Source organism: Thalassophryne amazonica, chromosome 12, assembly GCF_902500255.1.
Source record: "Thalassophryne amazonica chromosome 12, fThaAma1.1, whole genome shotgun sequence".
Taxonomy (NCBI): domain Eukaryota; kingdom Metazoa; phylum Chordata; class Actinopteri; order Batrachoidiformes; family Batrachoididae; genus Thalassophryne; species Thalassophryne amazonica.
Window position 1 is genome coordinate 6,239,115 of NC_047114.1, and position 20,335 is coordinate 6,259,449.

Genomic DNA, 20,335 nt, shown 5'->3' on the forward strand with positions numbered 1-20,335 from the left:
CACCAGAAATTGTGATTCTCTGACTTGTTGCTAAACGTTGCTAGATTATGTGATTATGTAATCAGGTCAGATTTGCATATGCCGGGAAAACTGAACAAATATCCTGTTCTTTGTCGCACCTTGACAATTTAGCCTGCGTATGCCGGCCATATTAATAATGCTGGCATACGTGAGAGTACAGCTAATACATTAATGCAGCTGTCACACCTTGGCGACTTAATCATCATATACTAACAGCCCTGTTTCCACTGAATGGTTTGGGTCAGTGCTGCATCATACGTGTCGGAACAGTTAATTCTTGCTTTGTTTGCGTTTCCACCGCAGGTGGCGCTTTGTTTGGCAGGTGGAACAGTTATATTGAGAAGCATATCGTCCACAGCACATATGGTGTTGTGCGGCATCTCCACTCCACACAGAGGCAAAACAGAGTAAATTTAACATTATTTTATTTTTGTCTTCGTGGGTCATGGGATTTAATTTCACCTTGTGCAGACAGAATCGAGTGATGCCTGTGGTAAACACTAAGATGTTAATGAGTGAGGCGCTAACACCGGCTTCCTCAGGCTGAGACATGCACCTGCAGCAGAAAAACACAGAGGGACTTGTTTCTTCAGCCACAACAAGGAATTCAAGTGTTTTCAGATGTCGTTTTCCAAAATCAAGATGTTTTATGTGGATACGTGTTCGTCAGGCTGTGATGATGAATCCGACTGAAACGGACAGATTAAGACTTTATACATGTGTGTGAATGGTTTTAATATTTGTAACAGTCTGAACTGTTCGCATGACTGCAGGCCTCAATTATTCAGCCAGTCAATGGATGGCATCAATGGATGTATTTTGACTTATGAGTAGGGATGGGTATTGATTAGATTTTATCGATATCAGTGCCATTATCGATTCTGCTTATCGATCCGATTCCTTCAATCAGTCAATCAGCAACTTGATTAATCCCACAAGGGGCAATTTCATTTGAGCAGTCTGTTTAAGAAAAAATAAAATACAAGAACAATATATAACAACAATAAAACTAATAAAAAACAAATAAAACAGACTTAAGTTAAAATGAATAGCAAGAATAAATAAATAAAAACATGGCAGAGCTACGGAGCATTTAAAAGTCGAATCGTCGAAGGTATAAACAACTTTAAAAACCGGCAAACATACTGGTAGACCAAGGAAGACATCAAAGCGTCAAGACAGAAAACTTAAAGCGTCTCAAAAATCGAAAATGCACAACAAAACAAATGAGGAACGAATGGGAGGAAACTGGAGTCAACGTCTGTGACCGAACTGTAAGAAACCGCCTAAAGGAAATGGGATTTATATACAGACAAGATAAACGAAAGCCATCATTAACACCTAAACAGAAAAAAACAAGGTTACAATGGGCTAAGGAAAAGCAATCGTGGACTGTGGATGACTGGATGAAAGTCATATTCAGTGATGAATCTCGAATCTGCATTGGGCAAGGTGATGATGCTGGAACTTTTGTTTGGTGCTGTTCCAATGAGATTTATAAAGATGACTGCCTGAAGAGAACATGTAAATTTCCACAGTCATTGATGATATGGGGCTGCATGTCAGGTAAAGACACTGGGGAGATGGCTGTCATTACATCATCAATAAATGCACAAGTTTATGTTGATATTTTGGACACTTATCCCATCAATTGAAAGGATGTTTGGGGATGATGAAATCATTTTTCAAGATGATAATGCATCTTGCCATAGAGCAAAAACTGTGAAAACATTCCTTGCAAAAAGACACATAGGGTCAATGTCATGGCCTGCAAATAGTCCGGATCTTAATCCAATTGAAAATCTTTGGTGGAAGTTGAAGAAAATGGTCCATGACAAGGCTCCAACCTGCAAAGCTGATCTGGCAACAGCAATCAGAGAAAGTTGGAGCCAGATTGATGAAGAGTACTGTTTGTCACTCATTAAGTCCATGCCTCAGAGACTGCAAGCTGTTATAAAAGCCAGAGGTGGTGCAACAAATACTAGTGATGTGTTGGAGCGTTCTTTTGTTTTTCATGATTCCATAATTTTTTTCCTCAGAATTGAGTGATTCCATATTTTTTCCCTCTGCTTGGTCTAAAAAAGTAACCGTTACTGACTGCCACAATTTTCTTTCCTGATTTCTTATAGTGTTTCTTAAAGCCAGAAAGTTGCCATTTGAAATGACTTTAGTTTTGTGTCATGTCTGTGATCTGCTTTTTTTCTACAAAATTAAACAACTGAATGAACATCCTCCGAGGCCGGTGATTCCATAATTTTTGCCAGGGGTTGTATAACGGCGTCCTAAAGGAAGCAGGGAAAACTCTCCTAAAAGAACATGACCTGACATAGACAAGATGATTTCAGCCTTCCGGAGGATCTGTTGATTACAAAAAGAGTGTAAGTCTCTTTGTTTCACTCCGATAATCTTTGAACAAATTTTAACAATGTTGTTCAGGCTATTTCTGTCTTCACTGAGAGGCTGACAGTTCAGTTTACGGAGAAGATAAATTCTCTGCTGTCCTCACTTCACAATGGCATCTGTGTTCACATCAAACTTCAGCTTGTCATCAAAAATAGTCCCCAAATACTTATATGATGTGACAAGTTCCACTTTTTCATTGTGTATGATACTCTCCTTGGCCACATCCCTGCTACGTCGAAGTCAATGATCATTTCTTAGTTTTTGGACACATTTAAATCCAAAAGGTTATCACACCAACAAATAAATCTGATAAACAGCTCCGTGGTCTGATCTGAACCGTGAAGAAGAGACAACAGTACAGTATCATCAGAAAATTGAACCAAATAACTGTTGTCTTGAGAACTCCTACAGCTGTCTGTATACATAATAAAAGGAGGGGCGAAAGAAACGTACCCTTGTGGTGAGGCCTGTGGACAACACGACAGAGTTCAAGAAGCAGCCATTTACAAAGACCCCTCTGCTCACGGTCAAATAAAAAATTAAAAATCCATAAAACAAGCTGGTGAGGCAGGTGGAAGTCATCACTCAGCCTTTGTACTAAAAGATGCAGCTGCATTGTATTGAATGCTGACGAGAAGTCTGCAAACAAGAGTCTGGCATGTGCCTGTGGCTTCTCCAGATGTTTATACAGGGAGTTGAGAATAGAAAGCTTTGCATCCTCCACCCCTCTCCCTCTCTGGTAAGCAAACTGAAGTGTGTCCAGGGCTCCATCCACTGTTTCCAGAATAAGATTCTTCACAATTCTCTCAAAACCTTTCATGATTATGACGTTAAAGCGACAGGCCTAAAATCACTAAGTTGCTTCGGTTGTGGTCGTCTTTGGGACTGAGATCACTGTAGATGATTTCCAGCTAACCGGAATTTGGTAAGAATTGAGAGACATTTGAAAATATACTGGAGTACACCACTAAGCTGGTCCGCACAATGTCGTAGTGTGCGCCCACAGATATTGTCTGGACCAGGGGCCTTTCTACTGTTTATACACTTCAGAATACTTTTGACCCATTCCTGGTCAATGACAACATCAGACTCAGGACTAAGAGACTCTAAACAGGGAGATGTCTCTGGAAAAGTTGTGCTTTTCAAATTGAGAATAAAAAACATTAAACATATTAGGGAGATCGGAATCCTTGATTCCCTCAATTTTAAGAAAATCCATGTCAATACAGCTGTCCCTTTGAGTGGCTAAGGACAGGATTTTAGGTCACCCTCCAAGCTGGCCTGTAGATCACCACTGCTGTACTTCTGTTCCACTTTATCCTTATACTTTAGTTTAGCTTCCTTATCTCATATCTTACCTCCCTTGTGATTTCTTTCTTTTCCTGGCTATTCCCTGTATAATAATACGTTTCTTTTTATTTAGAATGTTTTTCATTTCCTTAGTAACCCAGGTTTTGTTGTTCGGGAATCAGTAATGACCTTCTGGGGAATGTTAGAGTCCACACAAAGGATATATATGATGAAACCGTAAATGCCAGATCATGTATATCAGGACATGAACTATAAAAAACATCCCAGTCAGTACAGTCAAAACAAGCCTGTAAGCTGGCAAAGCTGTTTTCTGTCCAGCATTTCACTGTTTTAACAGTTTGCTCACCACTTACAACAGGCTGTAGGTTTGTAAAAGAAGAACACTTTTATGGTAGGATGCTCCAAAGGAAGGCAGAGGTAACGCTCTGAAGGCGCCAGGTACTGAGCCGTAGCACAAGTCAGTGGTGGAACTCCCTTTAGTAGTTGCACAAGTAACACATTGTTCATATGTTTTTAAAATCTTATGAACCTGGCAATGATTAAAATCACCTAAAATAAATTTTGGAGTGTCAGGTGAAGGGCATCTAGTCTGTTGTCACCCCTCTTCGATCAGCTGGGTGGCTGACATCACATTAGCACGTGGATGAATGTAAACAAGGGTGAAAAGAGCTGAGGGAACTCACTCGGCTAGTAAAAGGGGCGGAGTGAAATAGACAACAGCTCCATGTCGGGGGTGCATATTCTTTCCCAAACTAGATGTATTAGTTTTGTGATATACAAAGCACACGCCACCACCGCTGATTTGTTTGTAATGACAGGTGTGCGATCCATTACGAACAGGCTCCCCAAAGCCGCTGATGTAAAGATCCTCGTTGAGATCCGCATCTCCCAGCCACGTCTCAATAAAAGCCAAAAGATGTCTCTGAAGTCGCATTTACATCTGGCGTGAGCCTCTAATTCATCCATTTTATTCCGAATGGACTGTACATTTGAGAGGAGGATGGATGGAAGCGGAGGGAGCCGGCGTCTGTCACGGAGCCCATATTTCCTCATTCTGCACTGACGCCTCCTCCCTCTCTTCTTTCTGTGCTTTTTTGACACTATACTGCATGCAGCAGACTTTAAGTCATCTTGTTGACTTCGCTAAAGAAAATGGGGAATATTCAAACGAAAGTCTCTTGCTGCTAGTGGCTGAAGGGCAAGAAGGAACTCGCGGCCGTAGGAGACTGTGTTAGCAGCCTCCCCACCGCCATCGTAAAGTCCAGGACGAATTGTCCTAAAAAGGACCAAAGTACAACAAAAACTCCGAGGTAAGCTCCCCTCATGGTCAGAAGCACTTCCACATTAACTTCAAAACAGAAAGGACAAAAGAACACACAAGCAAACAATGACTAAACGACAAACAAACGGACTCTGCTCTCAGGTCGCACAGGTAGCGTGAGCGCCCCGCCAAAATCAGCCATATACAACCCCTGGCAAAAATTATGGAATCACCGGCCTCAGAGGATGTTCATTCAGTTGTTTAATTTTGTAGAAAAAAAGCAGATCACAGACATGACACAAAACTAAAGTCATTTCAAATGGCAACTTTCTGGCTTTAAGAAATACTATAAGAAATCAAGAAAAAAAGATTGTGATAGTCAGTAACGGTTACTTTTTTAGACCAAGCAGAGGAAAAAAATATGGAATCACTCAATTCTGAGGAATAAATTATGGAATCACCCTGTAAATTTTCATCCCCCAAACTAACACCTGCATCAAATCAGATCTGCTCGTTGACATTGACCCTATGTGTCTTTTTGCAAGGAATGTTTTCACAGTTTTTGCTCTATGGCAAGATGCATTATCATCTTGAAAAATGATTTAATCATCCCCAAACATCCTTTCAATTGTCCAAAATATCAACGTAAACTTGTGCATTTATTGATGATGTAATGACAGCCATCTCCCCAGTGCCTTTACCTGACATGTAGCCCCATATCATCAATGACTGTGGAAATTTACATGTTCTCTTCAGGCAGTCATCTTTATAAATCTCATTGGAACGGCACCAAACAAAAGTTCCAGCATCGTCACCTTGCCCAATGCAGATTCGAGATTCATCACTGAATATGACTTTCATCCAGTCATCCACAGTCCACGATTGCTTTTCCTTAGCCCATTGTAACCTTGTTTTTTTTCTGTTTAGGTGTTAATGATGGCTTTTGTTTAGCTTTTCTGTATGTAAATCCCATTTCCTTTAGGTGGTTTCTTACAGTTCGGTCACAGACGTTGACTCCAGTTTCCTCCCATTCATTCCTCATTTGTTTTGTTGTGCATTTTCGATTTTTGAGACATATTGCTTTAAGTTTTCTGTCTTGACGCTTTTTTTTTCCTCTGCTTGGTCTAAAAAAGTAACCGTTACTGACTGCCACAATCTTTTTTTCTTGATTTCTTATAGTGTTTCTTAAAGCCAGAAAGCTGCCATTTGAAATGACTTTAGTTTTGTGTCATGTCTGTGATCTGCTTTTTTTCTACAAAATTAAACAACTGAATGAACATCCTCCGAGGCCGGTGATTCCATAATTTTTGCCAGGGGTTGTATATCCTTATCGATACCTCGTGAATTTTGTACTAAAAGTAGGCTTTACAGGTTTTCTATATATTTCATTGAGTCTTAAAGTAAATAAATATGAAATTGGTCACTGTATCCTTGATCTCTGGACATAAATAAAAATAAACAAAATGGTGTTTCACTTTGAAGTTAATTCAGACTGGATTCTATCGTTCTAACTTGACTCGGCAGAGAGGTGCACAGCGTTTGGAGCTGTGTGAACAGAACAGAGGATGATTCTCCTTTCTTTCTTGCAACAAGACAGGAGTCCAAGTTAGTAATGCGTTAGCATCGCTCCCGTTTTTAAGTTATAAAATACATCTATCAACTGTCTCAGAAGACCATAACAGGTCGGTTTAACATAGAAAAGGTGAATAATACTCACAGACGTGTGCTCTTTAGGGTTGTAGTGGAGGGAAAATTAAGCGAAAGAAAGAAAGAATAAACAAAACAATAGATTGAAGCATTGCTTCAATCTGCGAACCACTGCTTCAATTGGTTCAAGGTTCAAAGTAACGCCGCGCTGCAGCAAAGTTGATTACGGACCCGCTGCAGGGTCTGTAATCAATGTAGAGAAATTATCATTTTCCTGACAAACACCCCCCAAAACAGCCACTCTGAAGGACCGATAACAGAATCGTTAAGCACAAAGCTTAATGATGTCGGTGGATCGAATCATTTCTTAACGATACCCGAAAGGAACCGGTTCTCGATACCCATCCCTACTTATGAGTAAATTAAAAGAAACGTGTGTTAACAATTGCATAACTTACCTACAACTTATGGCCCTCATGTGCGGGACATGTGAGTCATACGCTGACGTACGTCGAAAATATTGTGCACTCCTAAAAAAAATTTTTAAGGTACTCACCCTGTTACGATGTATATCAGCGTGCTTCAGAGTTCTGTTAACTTATACAAAACTTACCCATAACTTAGTAGACATACGCCAGCGTTTTTAATACGCTCTGCATACACGGGCTAAATCGTCAAGGTATGACAGGGGTTTTATTTATTTACTCCTCTGCGGCACGTCAGCAGCGTTTTGACCAATGTGCATAGATGGCTGCACCTGCTCATCTTCGCTACTAACTAGGAGCATTGCCACATACAGTACCACAAAGCTTGGTGTAGAAATAGTCTGAAGGAAATTTCAGCGCCTTAGCGTAGCATGTTAGCATAGATTGACATTTGTAATTTATGTTTACTGACTGTGTTTATTTTTTGTTTGTTTGTTTATTTGTGTGTGGTTGAAGTTCATCGTCCAGCACAGATAGCATGTAGCTACAGGTTGGCGGCGGTCCACGTTAGCATGTTCAACAGCCATGTCATTTGATTACCTATAATTCTTTTCTTTGCGTCAGCCAGAATTTGCAGTACCACGAGAGCAAAAGCAGGCCTTCAGCACAGCTGCCTCGCACAAATAAAGGTTAAGAAATATAAATAAAGCCGTGTCTGCTGATGGCCGGCCTGAGGCTGGTGCTGATTTATTGGCATTATGTGTCATTGTGTCGTGTTGGTTCAGCTGAGACAACTGCTCGGTGTCACTGGTTTTGTTAAATGGTGTTTTTTGAACAGCTGGTGTGTGTGTGTGTGTGTGCTGCCTACAGGTGGTGTGCCTGTGCAGTCCTGTGAGCAGCCCACGAACGGTCTGGTTTACTTCAGAGCCATGTGCACTCTCAACTCGCTGCCAGCGGAGCTCAAGATTTACGTCCCACTCTTCTGCAGTATTCTGACCAAGTGAGTCCTTCAGTCGGCCTCCAGGACGGACTCACTATCACCATTGTCACTCAACACTTTAGCTTCTGTCTGTGTTGATGCTCCTCATGACCCTAAAAATAACAGGGGAATTTGCTCTAATTTCAGTGTAAATGTCTGGATTTTTACCTGGTTTATGCCGCGTTCACACCAGATGCCACGTGACACCACAAATTCATGTGCCTCGCCTGGCGATGGACGCGCCGCCCTCGCCCGGTGTGTCGCTCTGCTTTTGCTGCGAGAATTCGCCCCAGTGCGTCATCAAATAGGAGGAGCTTCCATTCCGCTTGCCATCAAGTCAACATGCTGGACCTTGATCACATGGAGCAAGTTGCTGTGCTCTATTTGACAAATGTCGCCAGCATTTCCTTTCAGACATTTTGGCATGAATGTGTCTCCGTACCTCTGAGCTGAGAGTTTCAGTCAGGTTTCAGAATTCATCATAGTACAGAAACAGCATTAGTGAAGGTTACAAATGATCTTTTTATGGCCTCAGACAGTGGACTCATCTCTGTGCTTGTCCTGTTAGACCTCAGTGCTGCTTTTGATACTGTTGACCATAAAATTTTATTACAGAGATTAGAGCATGCTATAGGTATTAAAGGCACTGCGCTGCGTTGTTCATGTAAATGGGGAGTCTTCTTCACAGACTAAGATTAATTATGGAGTTCCACAAGGTTCTGTTCTAGGACCAATTTTATTCACTTTATACATGCTTCCCTTAGGCAGTATTATTAGAAAGCATTGCTTAAATTTTCATTGTTACGCAGATGATACCCAGCTTTATCTATCCATGAAGCCAGAGGACACACACCAATTAGTTAAACTGCAGGATTGTCTTACAGACATAAAGACATGGATGACCTCTAATTTCCTGCTTTTAAATTCAGATAAAACTGAAGTTATTGTACTTGGCCCCACAAATCTTAGAAACATGGTGTCTAACCAGATCCTTACTCTGGATGGCATTACCCTGACCTCTAGTAATACTGTGAGAAATCTTGTAGTCATTTTTGATCAGGATATGTCCTTCAATGCGCATATTAAGCAATTATGTAGGACTGCTTTTTTGCATTTGCGCAATATCTCTAAAATTAGAAAGGTCTTGTCTCAGTGATGCTGAAAAACTAATTCATGCATTTATTTCCTCTAGGCTGGACTATTGTAATTCATTATTATCAGGTTGTCCTAAAAGTTCTCTGAAAAGCCTTCAGTTAAGTCAAAATGCTGCAGCTAGAGTACTGACGGGGACTAGAAGGAGAGAGCATATCTCACCCATATTGGCCTCTCTTCATTGGCTTCCTGTTAATTCTAGAATAGAATTTAAAATTCTTCTTCTTACTTATAAGGTTTTGAATAATCAGGTCCCATCTTATCTTAGGGACCTCATAGTACCATATCACACCAATAGAGCGCTTCGCTCTCAGACTGCAGGCTTACTTGTAGTTCCTAGGGTTTGTAAGAGTAGAATGGGAGGCAGAACCTTCAGCTTTCAGGCTCCTCTCCTGTGGAACCAGCTCCCAATTCGGATCAGGGAGACAGACACCCTCTCTACTTTTAAGATTAGGCTTAAAACTTTCCTTTTTGCTAAAGCTTATAGTTAGGGCTGGATCAGGTGACCCTAAACCATCCCTTAGTTATGCTGCTATAGACTTAGACTGCTGGAGGGTTCCCATGATGCACTGAGTGTTTCTTTCTCTTTTTGCTCTGTATGCACGACTCTGCATTTAATCATTAGTGATTGATCTCTGCTCTCTTCCACAGCATGTCTTTTTCCTGATTCTCTCCCCTCAACCCCAACCAGTCCCAGCAGAAGTCTGCCTCTCCCTGAGCCTGGTTCTGTTGGAGGTTTCTTCCTGTTAAAAGGGAGTTTTTCCTTCCCACTGTCGCCAAGTGCTTGCTCACAGGTGGTCGTTTTGACCGTTGGGGGTTTTCTGTAATTATTGTATGGCTTTTGCCTTGCAATATAAAGTGCCTTGGGGCAACTGTTTGTTGTGATTTGGTGCTATATAAATAAAATTGATTTGATTTGATTTAATGAGTCTTCATCTGCATCATGTAACATTCAATATGTTGGCCATCACATGTTTATTTGTCCAGCTTGCTTATTTTTTAATTTAAAAGTCCTTATGTTAGATGAAGGCACACACTGTGATGTGCACATGTGCTACAAGGAGTTCCTGTCTGTTAAACTCGCCGCCTTGGAAACACTGTGCCACGTACAGAAATAAGGTGCGACTTATACTCCGGATACTACAGCATATGGTTTTTATGATGGATATTAACTCTTTAACGGGTTGTAAGTGGCGCTAAACCAGTACTTAATATAATTGGACTCAAGCTGTACTGATTAGTTTGTTTTTGACTAGTTGTCAAAAACAGAACCTCTAGGATTTTTTTTCCTTCAGAATGAGATGCTTTTTTTTTCTGTTTCCCTTTTTTTTTTCCCTTTCCTATCAATGTTTTTGATTGTTTTATTTATTCATTTTGTTTGTTTGTTCTGTAGGATGGGCGGTGGAGCTCTGGACTACAGACAACAGGCCCAGCAGATGGAGCTGAGGACGGGTGGCATGTCTGTCTCCACACAGGTCATCCCTGACTCCTCCCAGCTGGACACGTACGAGCAGGTTAGCAGTTTAAATCCACCGTCTTTCTGCACGTGTGTCTGGCTACATTCTAAAGTCATGCACATCAAATCACTATTAGTCCGTTTGTTTCCTTCAGTTTAACACTGCAGCCATTTGACAACATAAAAGTCAATAAAGAAAGTTCTTGAAAAAGATGAACTTGACATCTGTTAGTGTGTTGAGTTCCGTGTTGGTTATGGTGTGTGTCTATGTCTGTGTTTCAGGGCATCCTCCTGGCCTCCTCCTGCCTCGACAGGAACCTTCCTCACATGTTTCATCTGTGGAGCGACATATTCAACAGGTTTGTCCTTCAACAGGAACCGTACAAAGACAAGTTGGTGAAGCACCAGCTATCATAATATCACAAAACCAAAATATAAGTAAACCAATAAAATGAACTCTCAGGCTTTGTTAACAAGAATATCACTCAAATAAACAAAGGTGCTTTAATCCGTCAACACAGCAACTCTCTCCTCTCTCATTCGGATTAAAGCCAAAATATTGCCAAAGCAGCAAAGTGGATCATTTCACAATCATTGCTCATTTTCCTCTACAGGAAAATGATGACATTTAGCATATTATTTTGATCCGCATATCAGTTAATATTGATGTAAGGAATATAGATATAATATTCCACGCACTTAATATGAATTTGTACTTTTACCGGATAGCTTTACCGTTAACTTGAAGACTTTGGTGTGCAGCTGTTTGCTTAGAACTGGATGGTATCCGTATTTATGTCAGTAAAGCTAATAGCACATCACTGATTCACCATAAACATACTGGTCAAAATATCTGAAATGCACCAGTTTGAACAAATCTACTCCTAGCTTCCATTTTGAGCTTCCCTCCAGTGTCAAAGACAGAGCCACCTGTTGGCCAAGTCAGGAACTGAGCGGTGTTCATCTTTCAGCAGTGGAAAACCTGTTGTTTGGTAACTGCACTGGTATGAGACCTTAGGGGACAAAGGTAATAATGGAGAAAATAGTACTTTATGGGGGAATTGCATACTTAATGCAGTAGATTCAACTCAGAAACTGTAATTTTTGTTTTGTTTTGTTTTTTACAGAAAGTAAGAAGTCCCCAATCAAACTCAACTTAATTTTCATCCAAGTGTTGAGGACGCCACCATTTTTGATTCAACTTTGATTTCAGTTCATCATAATAAATTTATTAATCATGAAGAGGGGACTTTATTTGGGTTAATTCTTAAGAGTTTGCCTTCTACATCATATTTACACTCATTACAAACCCTTATCCTTTGGGAGTTCTATCAGGCAGGACACAAAATAGTAAATTGCTGTGAAATGATCCAGCTCTGGAACGCTGCTTTGAAATAAAATTTACTTGGATTTATAGTTTGAAGTTTTCTCTCTGGAATTATGTATTCAAGGAGGAAATAAAAGCACCTGTTAGTGTTATTTACCTTCACCTGCTTCACTGTTGTTCTGTGTGTGTGTGGGGCGGGGGGGACTGAGTGGCCTGAGCCCCGCCCACGGTGAAGATCTTACACAAAGACGATAGCAATAACATGGCTACAAATGACAAAAATATATTTTGTTTATTTGGCTTAAGGTGTGTTTACTGTTGGGTATTTTCTCCTCCAAACATTCTTAAAACCTTTGATAAGACAAACAGAGTCAAGAACCAGCAGTGAGACAGAAAGTCAAATTTTACGCGCGGAGTGCAGTCAGGCTATACACCAAAGCTACACTAAAGTCTGGCCTGCGCTTCGCTCTTTTTATTAGTGAATCCCTCATCACATAAACAAAAACTTGTCCTAAGGGTGGGGGGAATGACGCAAGACAAGTTTCTTCCCGTAACATAAACACACACGTCAATAAGTGCAGCTGTAAGGAAGAACACTTTCTTTTACTCTTATCGTCGAAGGTCAGCACATCTCGTTCGCAGTTATCAGCTGTTCTGCATCTGCCTGGAACACTAAGCATCACATCACAATCAGAATAATAATAAGTACATCCAGCTTCTCATTCCCAGTTCAGATTGACCCCAGCATGCTAAAACAAGGTTGAATAACACATACATTCTCAGGGTTAGGTGCAAACAGCACAACACCGTTCTCATCAGAAAGAAGACAAAAGGTACAAATGTTTAACAGTGATAACATATATATATATATAAAATCCTTAACATTTCCCACCTGTTTATCACCTGTTAAACATACAGTAGGCATCACCCAGCGTAGTTAGTTAGTTTATTAACTTAATCTATTCTGTCCACGTTTTTATTAATTGAACACCACCAACAGATGGAAGATTCGAATCCAGCTGCTATTTGATCAACCAGTTTATACTCATCAGGCACTCCTCTGGGGACTCCTATTGTGTCAATATATGTTGGATTTCCTACTCCTTTCCAATCTCTTTTTACTCTATGTCTGGCTATGCCTTTCTGCCAATCCTCAGGAATAAGAGAGGCTGCATATGTCGTAATGTCTTCAGGGGTCATGGGTAACAATAATGATATTAATGCACAATAACCTGACACATTTCGTGGCAGTCTGTCAAAGATTCTGTTATCACCACACCACCACCATACATCACTCCTACCGACTGGTATAAATGAACCGTTTTTCTGTATTATTCGACTACACCACTTGTCTTATTACTTTTTCAGCTAAAGCTTCATAGGCTAAGAGTGTGTTAACTCATCACGTCAACAGTTCAAGCTTGAACTGGAGTTGTGAGCTTTTCAATATCATCATAATTCTCAGTACAGTCATTACAGTTTTCTCCACTAAGGTCTGACTGTTTCAATGCTTGATATTTTGGCATAGTTTGTTGGAAGGCCAGATTACACTGTACAAATGTATTTGACACCATTTTCAATAGTAACTGCCAACATGGTCCTGAAGTCAACCAGGACCAGGGATTCCACCGGTTCACGGCTAGGGTGTCTTTATGCATTGCATCACGAAGTTTATTCAGCTCTTCCAATGCGTCCTGCATATCCACTGAATGAATGGAGTCTGGGATGAAAGTACAGCATGTTGTGTTCAGCAGAACACAAACTCCTCCCTGTGAACCAGTAAGCAAGTCTAAAACCATACGATTTTGCATCACCATGGTACGTAAAGCATCTATTTCAGTGTTTTGAGCTGCTACTATTTTTTTTTTAGTTACATTCATGAACAGACCCAATCGATAATTCAGAGTTTCAATCATTAATGAATTTTTTCCCACTCCTATCCAGGGGAACAATGAATGTGCTATTTTATCTCCTACAGACCACAATTTTTTTTGGTCCTTTAGTACATCCGAGCCCCACATGTGATTATGTGGTAACACATCTGGGTATATCAATCTCCTCCGTCTGGTGCTGCCATTCTTCTCTGTGGAGGTCTTACCACATATGTATGGTCAGTCACCTGGGTAGGTGCACACACACCACCCCAATTTGGTGGGAGACTCATGTACAGTCTGGAACCATAAAGCCAATAGATGTCATCATACACCGGAGTACCATTTACAGGTGGTAGCAAAAACTTACTAACATAAGCACATGATTCATCCGTTCCCCATGGACAGGAGCCTGTATAATTACATCCCCGTCCAATGTGATGAAGATAAGTACCATCCACATATTATGTTTTGGTTAGGCTTAAATTATTTGATAAAACATACGTTTGGGTACACAGACGTTTCTTAATTTTACCTACATTTTTATTCCCTGTCCCGTAAAAGCAAATTGGGAATGGCCGTTGTGATGACAATTTAACGTGATGATATTTTTGCGTTTCCCTTCAGTCTAGTCAATGGAGCAGCACTTGGGCACGCTTGTACGTCCTCTGTTGAAATCCCTATCATATAAGTGGTTGCACTGAGGCAAGTGGTGTTACATCTTATCAGATTTGCTGAGAACTGCTGCCCCCGAAATACAGTTTGATTATGCATCCGTATGATAAGACATTCTGTCACCCTAGCAGGGTACGGTTTAGCCGTCAGAGCTGGGTGTGTTGAGGATATAGGTATTTGCGAACAAACATAACAATTAGTAACGTAATTCCATAGCCAATAAATGAATATATCTGTACCACATATTAGTATGGTATATATGAGGGTGTCCATCTGTCTCATTCACATTATGAATAAACCTCTTCTGACGTTGCTTGCGTTGTTCTCTGGCTTGGTCCACAGTGAGCTGCAATTCTTGGGTCAACCACCAGGCCAGGAATCCGAGGAGCACGAAACACACTAAGATCACAACGCAACCGGCTGCCCTACCAACAGTCCGGCAGCGGCGGCGCTGAGCACGCCGCTCCGGGGTCTGCTGTAGTTCAGTCATGATTGCTAGGATACAGTGTTGTTAACCACCTCACCTAATAGTGCAAGGATCTCCCTGCTTCACTGGCATTGAGACAATCTATTGCTAATTAAATAGACTCTCTTTGTAGCCAGACTTCCCCTTACACTGTGGAGGCCGCCAACACACGCTGTATCTTACAGTGATGTATCCACGTTGATCTCTCCGCTATCTTTACTGCAGTTGGTGTTGTTAACAGCACTTGGTATAGACCTTCCCAACGAGGACTGGACTCTGATGAACACCCAGTCTCCTGGCTAGACTACTGGAAGGCCGTCCTGTGGAAGATCAAAATTATTCGGCAGTAAATGTGTTTAAGTTATCTCTTTCTGTGTTAATGTCTTTTTCATAAAATTTGCTAATGTTTGTTCCTCATCTGCTGTTTTAGTATCCATGTCAAAATTGGTAGACGATATGGTCGTCCATGAAGTATCTCAAATGGTGTTAACCCTGATGGTGTTGGTGTTATTCTCATATACAATTTTACTAGGTCCAACATTCAATCCAGGTTCGTTTTGTCTCTTCTATACATTTCCTTAATCTTATTTTATTGTGCCCTTTGTCCTTTCCACTAATCCGGCACTGTGTGGTTGATAAGCACAATGATTTTTGAGATTGACCTGTAGCGCTTCTCCTACGTATTGCACTATTGTATTAACAAAATGCGCTCCATTATCTGAATAGACTGTTTCTGGTATTCCAAATCATGGAATGATATCTTTGCACAATGCCTTAGCCACTGTAAGTGCATCTGCATGTTTTGTAGGGAACAATTCTACCCATTTTTAGAAGGCATCAATTATGACTAAACAAAATTCCTTCCCTTCATGTTTACTCAGCTGTATATAATCCATATGAATCACTTGAAAGGGATATTGTGGTGTTGGAAATTTGCCTCTTTGGGGTCTCAAATTGCCTTGTGAGTTGTGTTTTGCACATGTCATGCATGCTCTACAATGCTGTTTTTGCATATGCATCGAACCCATAAAGACAGATTGCAATTGCGATATCATACCCCCTGATGAGACATGCGTCACGCCATGGCTCATAATAGCTGCCCATTTAAACATATTTTTTGGCAATATGGGTTTCTTTTGTGGTCATATCCGGAGGGGTGTCATATAGGAGAAAAATAGAAAGAGCTGTTGCCGCCTTTGCGGTTTTGTCAGCAACGTCATTTCCTTTTGAAACACTGTCAGAGCCTTTGGTGTGAGCCGCACATTTGCATATAGCAATTTGGTTAGGCAATTTCACAGCTTTCAGTAGTGCAGTTAGGAGAGTGGCATGAGTCACTGGCTTTCCAGATGATGTCACCATTCCACGCTCTTCCCACAGTTTTGCAAACACATGCACTGTGCTAAAAGCGTACTGGCTGTCTGTATAAATTGTTACAGCCGTACCTTTAAACAGATAGCAAGCTGCAGTTAAAGCAACTAATTCAGCTGCTTGTGCTGAAAATGAGGATGGCAATGAAGCAGAATCCAATACTTCTGAATTTGTGACAACAGCATATCCAGATTGTGTTTGTCCATAAGCGTTTTTAGTGGAAGAACCATCCACATACACAATTGTACTGTTTGGGATGGGTGTGTCCTGGAGGTCTGGGCGTGCTTTCGTACAGACCGTAGCTACATCAAGACAATTGTGCGGCTCACCATCCTCAGGTAAGGGTATCAATGTGGATGGATTCAATGTTGTACAGCGCTCTACCGTAAGATGTGGTTGTGATAATAGCAAGGACATACACGAAAGATGTCTTGCTGGGGACAAAAGGCTCATGTTTGTCTGCAACAGAAGTGCAGAGACTGCCTGTGGAACTTTCAGTGTCAACTGATGGAATAGAACAACATTACTGCTACTTTGAACAGCCATAGAGGCTGCAACAACAGCCTGTACTCATGGTGGTAAAGCACTTGCTACTGCATCCAATTTAGATGAGTAGTAGGCAACTGGCCTTAATTTTGAGCCATACACTTGAACCAAAACACTAGTCATGAACTTATTCTTACAATCAACTGTTTGAATGAATGGTTTACTATAATCTGGTAGTGCCAAAACTGTGGATGACACTAATGTTTGTTTTACTTTTACAAAAGCTTCCTCAGCTTCTTTGTTCCATTCCAACACGGTTGACATTGAAATATCATCCTTGTACATCAAATCAGAAAGTGGACTAGTCAATTCTGCATAGCAGGGAATCCATGCCCTGCAGTAATTAGTCAGTCCAAGAAATGACATCATCTGCTTTTTGGTTTGTGGTTTTGGAGCCTGTAAAATTGCTTCCTTCCTGTCAGACAGGATCGTGCGCCCTGTGGCTGATAATTCATGTCCTAAATATTTTACTTTATCCCTACACAACTGAACTTTGTTTTTACTCACTTTGTGGCCATTATCAAATAAGAAACATAATAATGCTACTGTGTCAGTTATGCAGTTTTCTCGTGTGTCAGAGGCAATCAGAATGTCATCAGTATACACTAATAGTTGGCTATCTGCCGGTGGAACAAAATTGGCTAAACATGCTGACATGACTTGAGAATAAATAGTTGGGCTCTCTGCGTAACCCTGCGGTAATCTGGTAAATGTATATCGTTGTCCTTTAAAGGTAAAAGCAAACCAGAATTGACTATCTGGGTGTACTGGTACAGAAAAAAAAAAAATGCATTACTGATATCTATTACAGAAAAACAACTAGAATTTAATCTCAATGATCTTAACAGTGTGTGCGGATCTGGTACACATGGAGCTCTTTTTACTACAGCAGCATTTACTGCCTGCAGATCTTGAATCATTCTCCATCCCACTGAGGGCGGAGCCTTTTTTTACAGGAAATATGGGTGTCCTACATGGTGAATCTGGACATGGCACTATTACTCCTGCTGTTAACAAATCCTCTATTACTGGCCTGATTCCTTCAATTGCATCAGGTTTCAATGGATACTGTCTTACACATGGTCTGTATTCTGTTTTTGGTCTTATAACTACAGGTTGTGCATTTTTTATCAGTCCTACGTCTGAAGGACCTGTTGTCCACAATCCTGATGGTACAGAAGAGAGAAGATCATCCTCTTCAGGACTCAACTGAAACACTCAGGATTGTGAAGTGGACACATCAATGTGTGTTCCAGCTGTCAGCACCAATGAGACATTAACTGGCACTTTATACAATTTAGTTGATGGACTGAACTCCGTTCGTGGTCCAACTCTGCTCCAATCAGTGGCTGACAAAGCTGTTATGACTGTCAGTCCCAATTCTTGCCATTCTGTCAAATATGGTTTACAAAGTGACACATGTAATGGCATACCTGTGAATCTCAATTTTAAAACATCTTCAGTGGCACCTGTTACTGTTATGACAGCTGTTGAGTTGCCATCATGAATCAAATCGGTCATTGTCAGCTTCACAGGTGAAATATTTTTCAATTTGTTTTCATACACTGGTGTTCCTGGCAATATGCCACTATGGACTCTAAATACACTCTCAAATCTGCATCTAAACTCTGTCCATGGCTCTCCTTCTTTCTGAGCTGTCCTGGTAATTTCAGTGTAATTTATCTTTGGTCCTAACACTCCTTTTGCACGTGTAATCATAGCTTCCACTCTTGTTTCTAAGACTAGATCATCATGTGTCAGTGATACGCCTTGTTGGTCTGCAGGATTCCAGTCTCCGCGTACCTGACTCCATTTAGGGCCACATGCTTTCATCCACACCTGTTGGACTTCAGGTCCACTAAGGTGGTAAGAACTTCTAATGTTTCCTATATCCTGCATAAATCCCTCAATATCGACATGTGGCGATGGTATCATGTCGACTGCTGCTTTGATATCATCAGCATTCCATGTTCGATATACGAGCATGGTTGATCGCTGTCCTGCTGTTCCTGCACGAGGATTTGGTACTTCTGTCATAGGATAGGCACCTCCCTGGTCACTGTGTTCCACCATGGGAGGGGCTGTGGGCACTTTCGCTTGACTGCGTGTTTGTGGTTTTTCTGGTTTTTCACTTTTTACCTTAGGTTTTACTGCTAAATCATACTGTGGTGGCGGTACATCGTCATCCTCTGGTAGAGGAGATAAAGGTGTTGTTGTCACCGACGATCCAGCCGGCGGTGGTTGCTGAGGTTGTTCTGGTTCTCTGTGCTGAATTATCACATCTTCTTCTGCCTTACCTACAACTTTCTTTTTCCTTGCTTTCTCTAATTGTCGCTTCTCTGCTCCCTTCTGTCTGTTCTCTGCTTCCTCCTCCCAAAATGCCACTAAATCTGCCCCTACTTTCTGCATCTTTTTCTCATCACCTTTATGTTTCTGTTCTAACTCCTTCTTCAGCTTCTGTATACTGATCAGGTTCAGTTGTCCGTCAAAGTCATGTTTATTTATCCAGGTCTCCAATTTCTTTGTTGCTTTTGGATTTTTTGCTTCCATAAATTTCCAGTCGTCAGTTGATAAATTTCCCTTATTTATAGACGTCTTACCCCCCATTTTTATTATCCCTTGTTATAATTTGGACTTCAGACGGGGGCACACCTAGGGTGTTCTAAATCTGAAGTTTTCACACTTTCTTTGGACGTGACAATTAATTTGCTGTCGTGTGGTTGATTCCTTTCACCTCCCCGTAGGAAGCGGAATCACTTGCCTGCTGCTTCCACACGCACGGTTGTCACTAACGTTGTCCAAAGTATTACACTTTCACACAGTTATTTACACTTACACAAAACACTATTTACACATAGAAACACTTTTAATAATCGTACGCGTATTCTTATGCCAGGGGAGCTCGCCCTCCTGTGAAATTTAACTAATGTCCTGCATTAGGGGACTCCGCCGTCCCTGCCAAATTTAACTGCTTTTTTACAGTGCACGTATTTCTACCCGGGATTTCCTTTACGTATTAAAACAGAGGAGTCCGTATCCTCCTTCCGGAATTTAACTACGTGCGTCCCTCGCAACCGTAGAGGAGTCCGCCCTCCTTACAGAGTTTAACTGTGTTTCATTAACAGACGATTCTGTATCATCGCTTACGGAGTTTAACTGTTTTATGTGATCACTTTTATCCCCTACCGGTACGCGTATATAAACAGAGGAGTCCGCACCCTCCTTACAGAGTTTAACTGCTTTGCATTAACAGACGATTCTGTATCATCGCTTGCGGAATTTAACTGTTTATGTGATCTGATCACCACTCACTCAGTACTATTTACAAAGAAATTCTACTCACTGACTCGACTTCCTGTCTGTCTTCTTCGGGAAAATCTCGTCAATCAGACGATGCCAATGGTGGTCGACAATTGCAGACACGATC

The 20,335-nt window shown here is 41.1% G+C and overlaps 1 protein-coding gene across 3 annotated transcripts in view; it reads left to right on the forward strand.

Moving 5' to 3' along the window:
* Positions 1-20,335, forward strand: part of pitrm1 (pitrilysin metallopeptidase 1) — a 94,008-nt gene that overhangs the window by 35,753 nt on the left and 37,920 nt on the right. For all 3 annotated transcript variants that reach the window (XM_034182378.1, XM_034182379.1, XM_034182380.1), the window contains exons 16-18: positions 7,939-8,068; positions 10,593-10,713; positions 10,938-11,014. In XM_034182378.1, the coding sequence (XP_034038269.1) occupies positions 7,939-8,068; positions 10,593-10,713; positions 10,938-11,014 (328 nt within the window). The remainder of the gene's footprint in view (positions 1-7,938; positions 8,069-10,592; positions 10,714-10,937; positions 11,015-20,335) is intronic.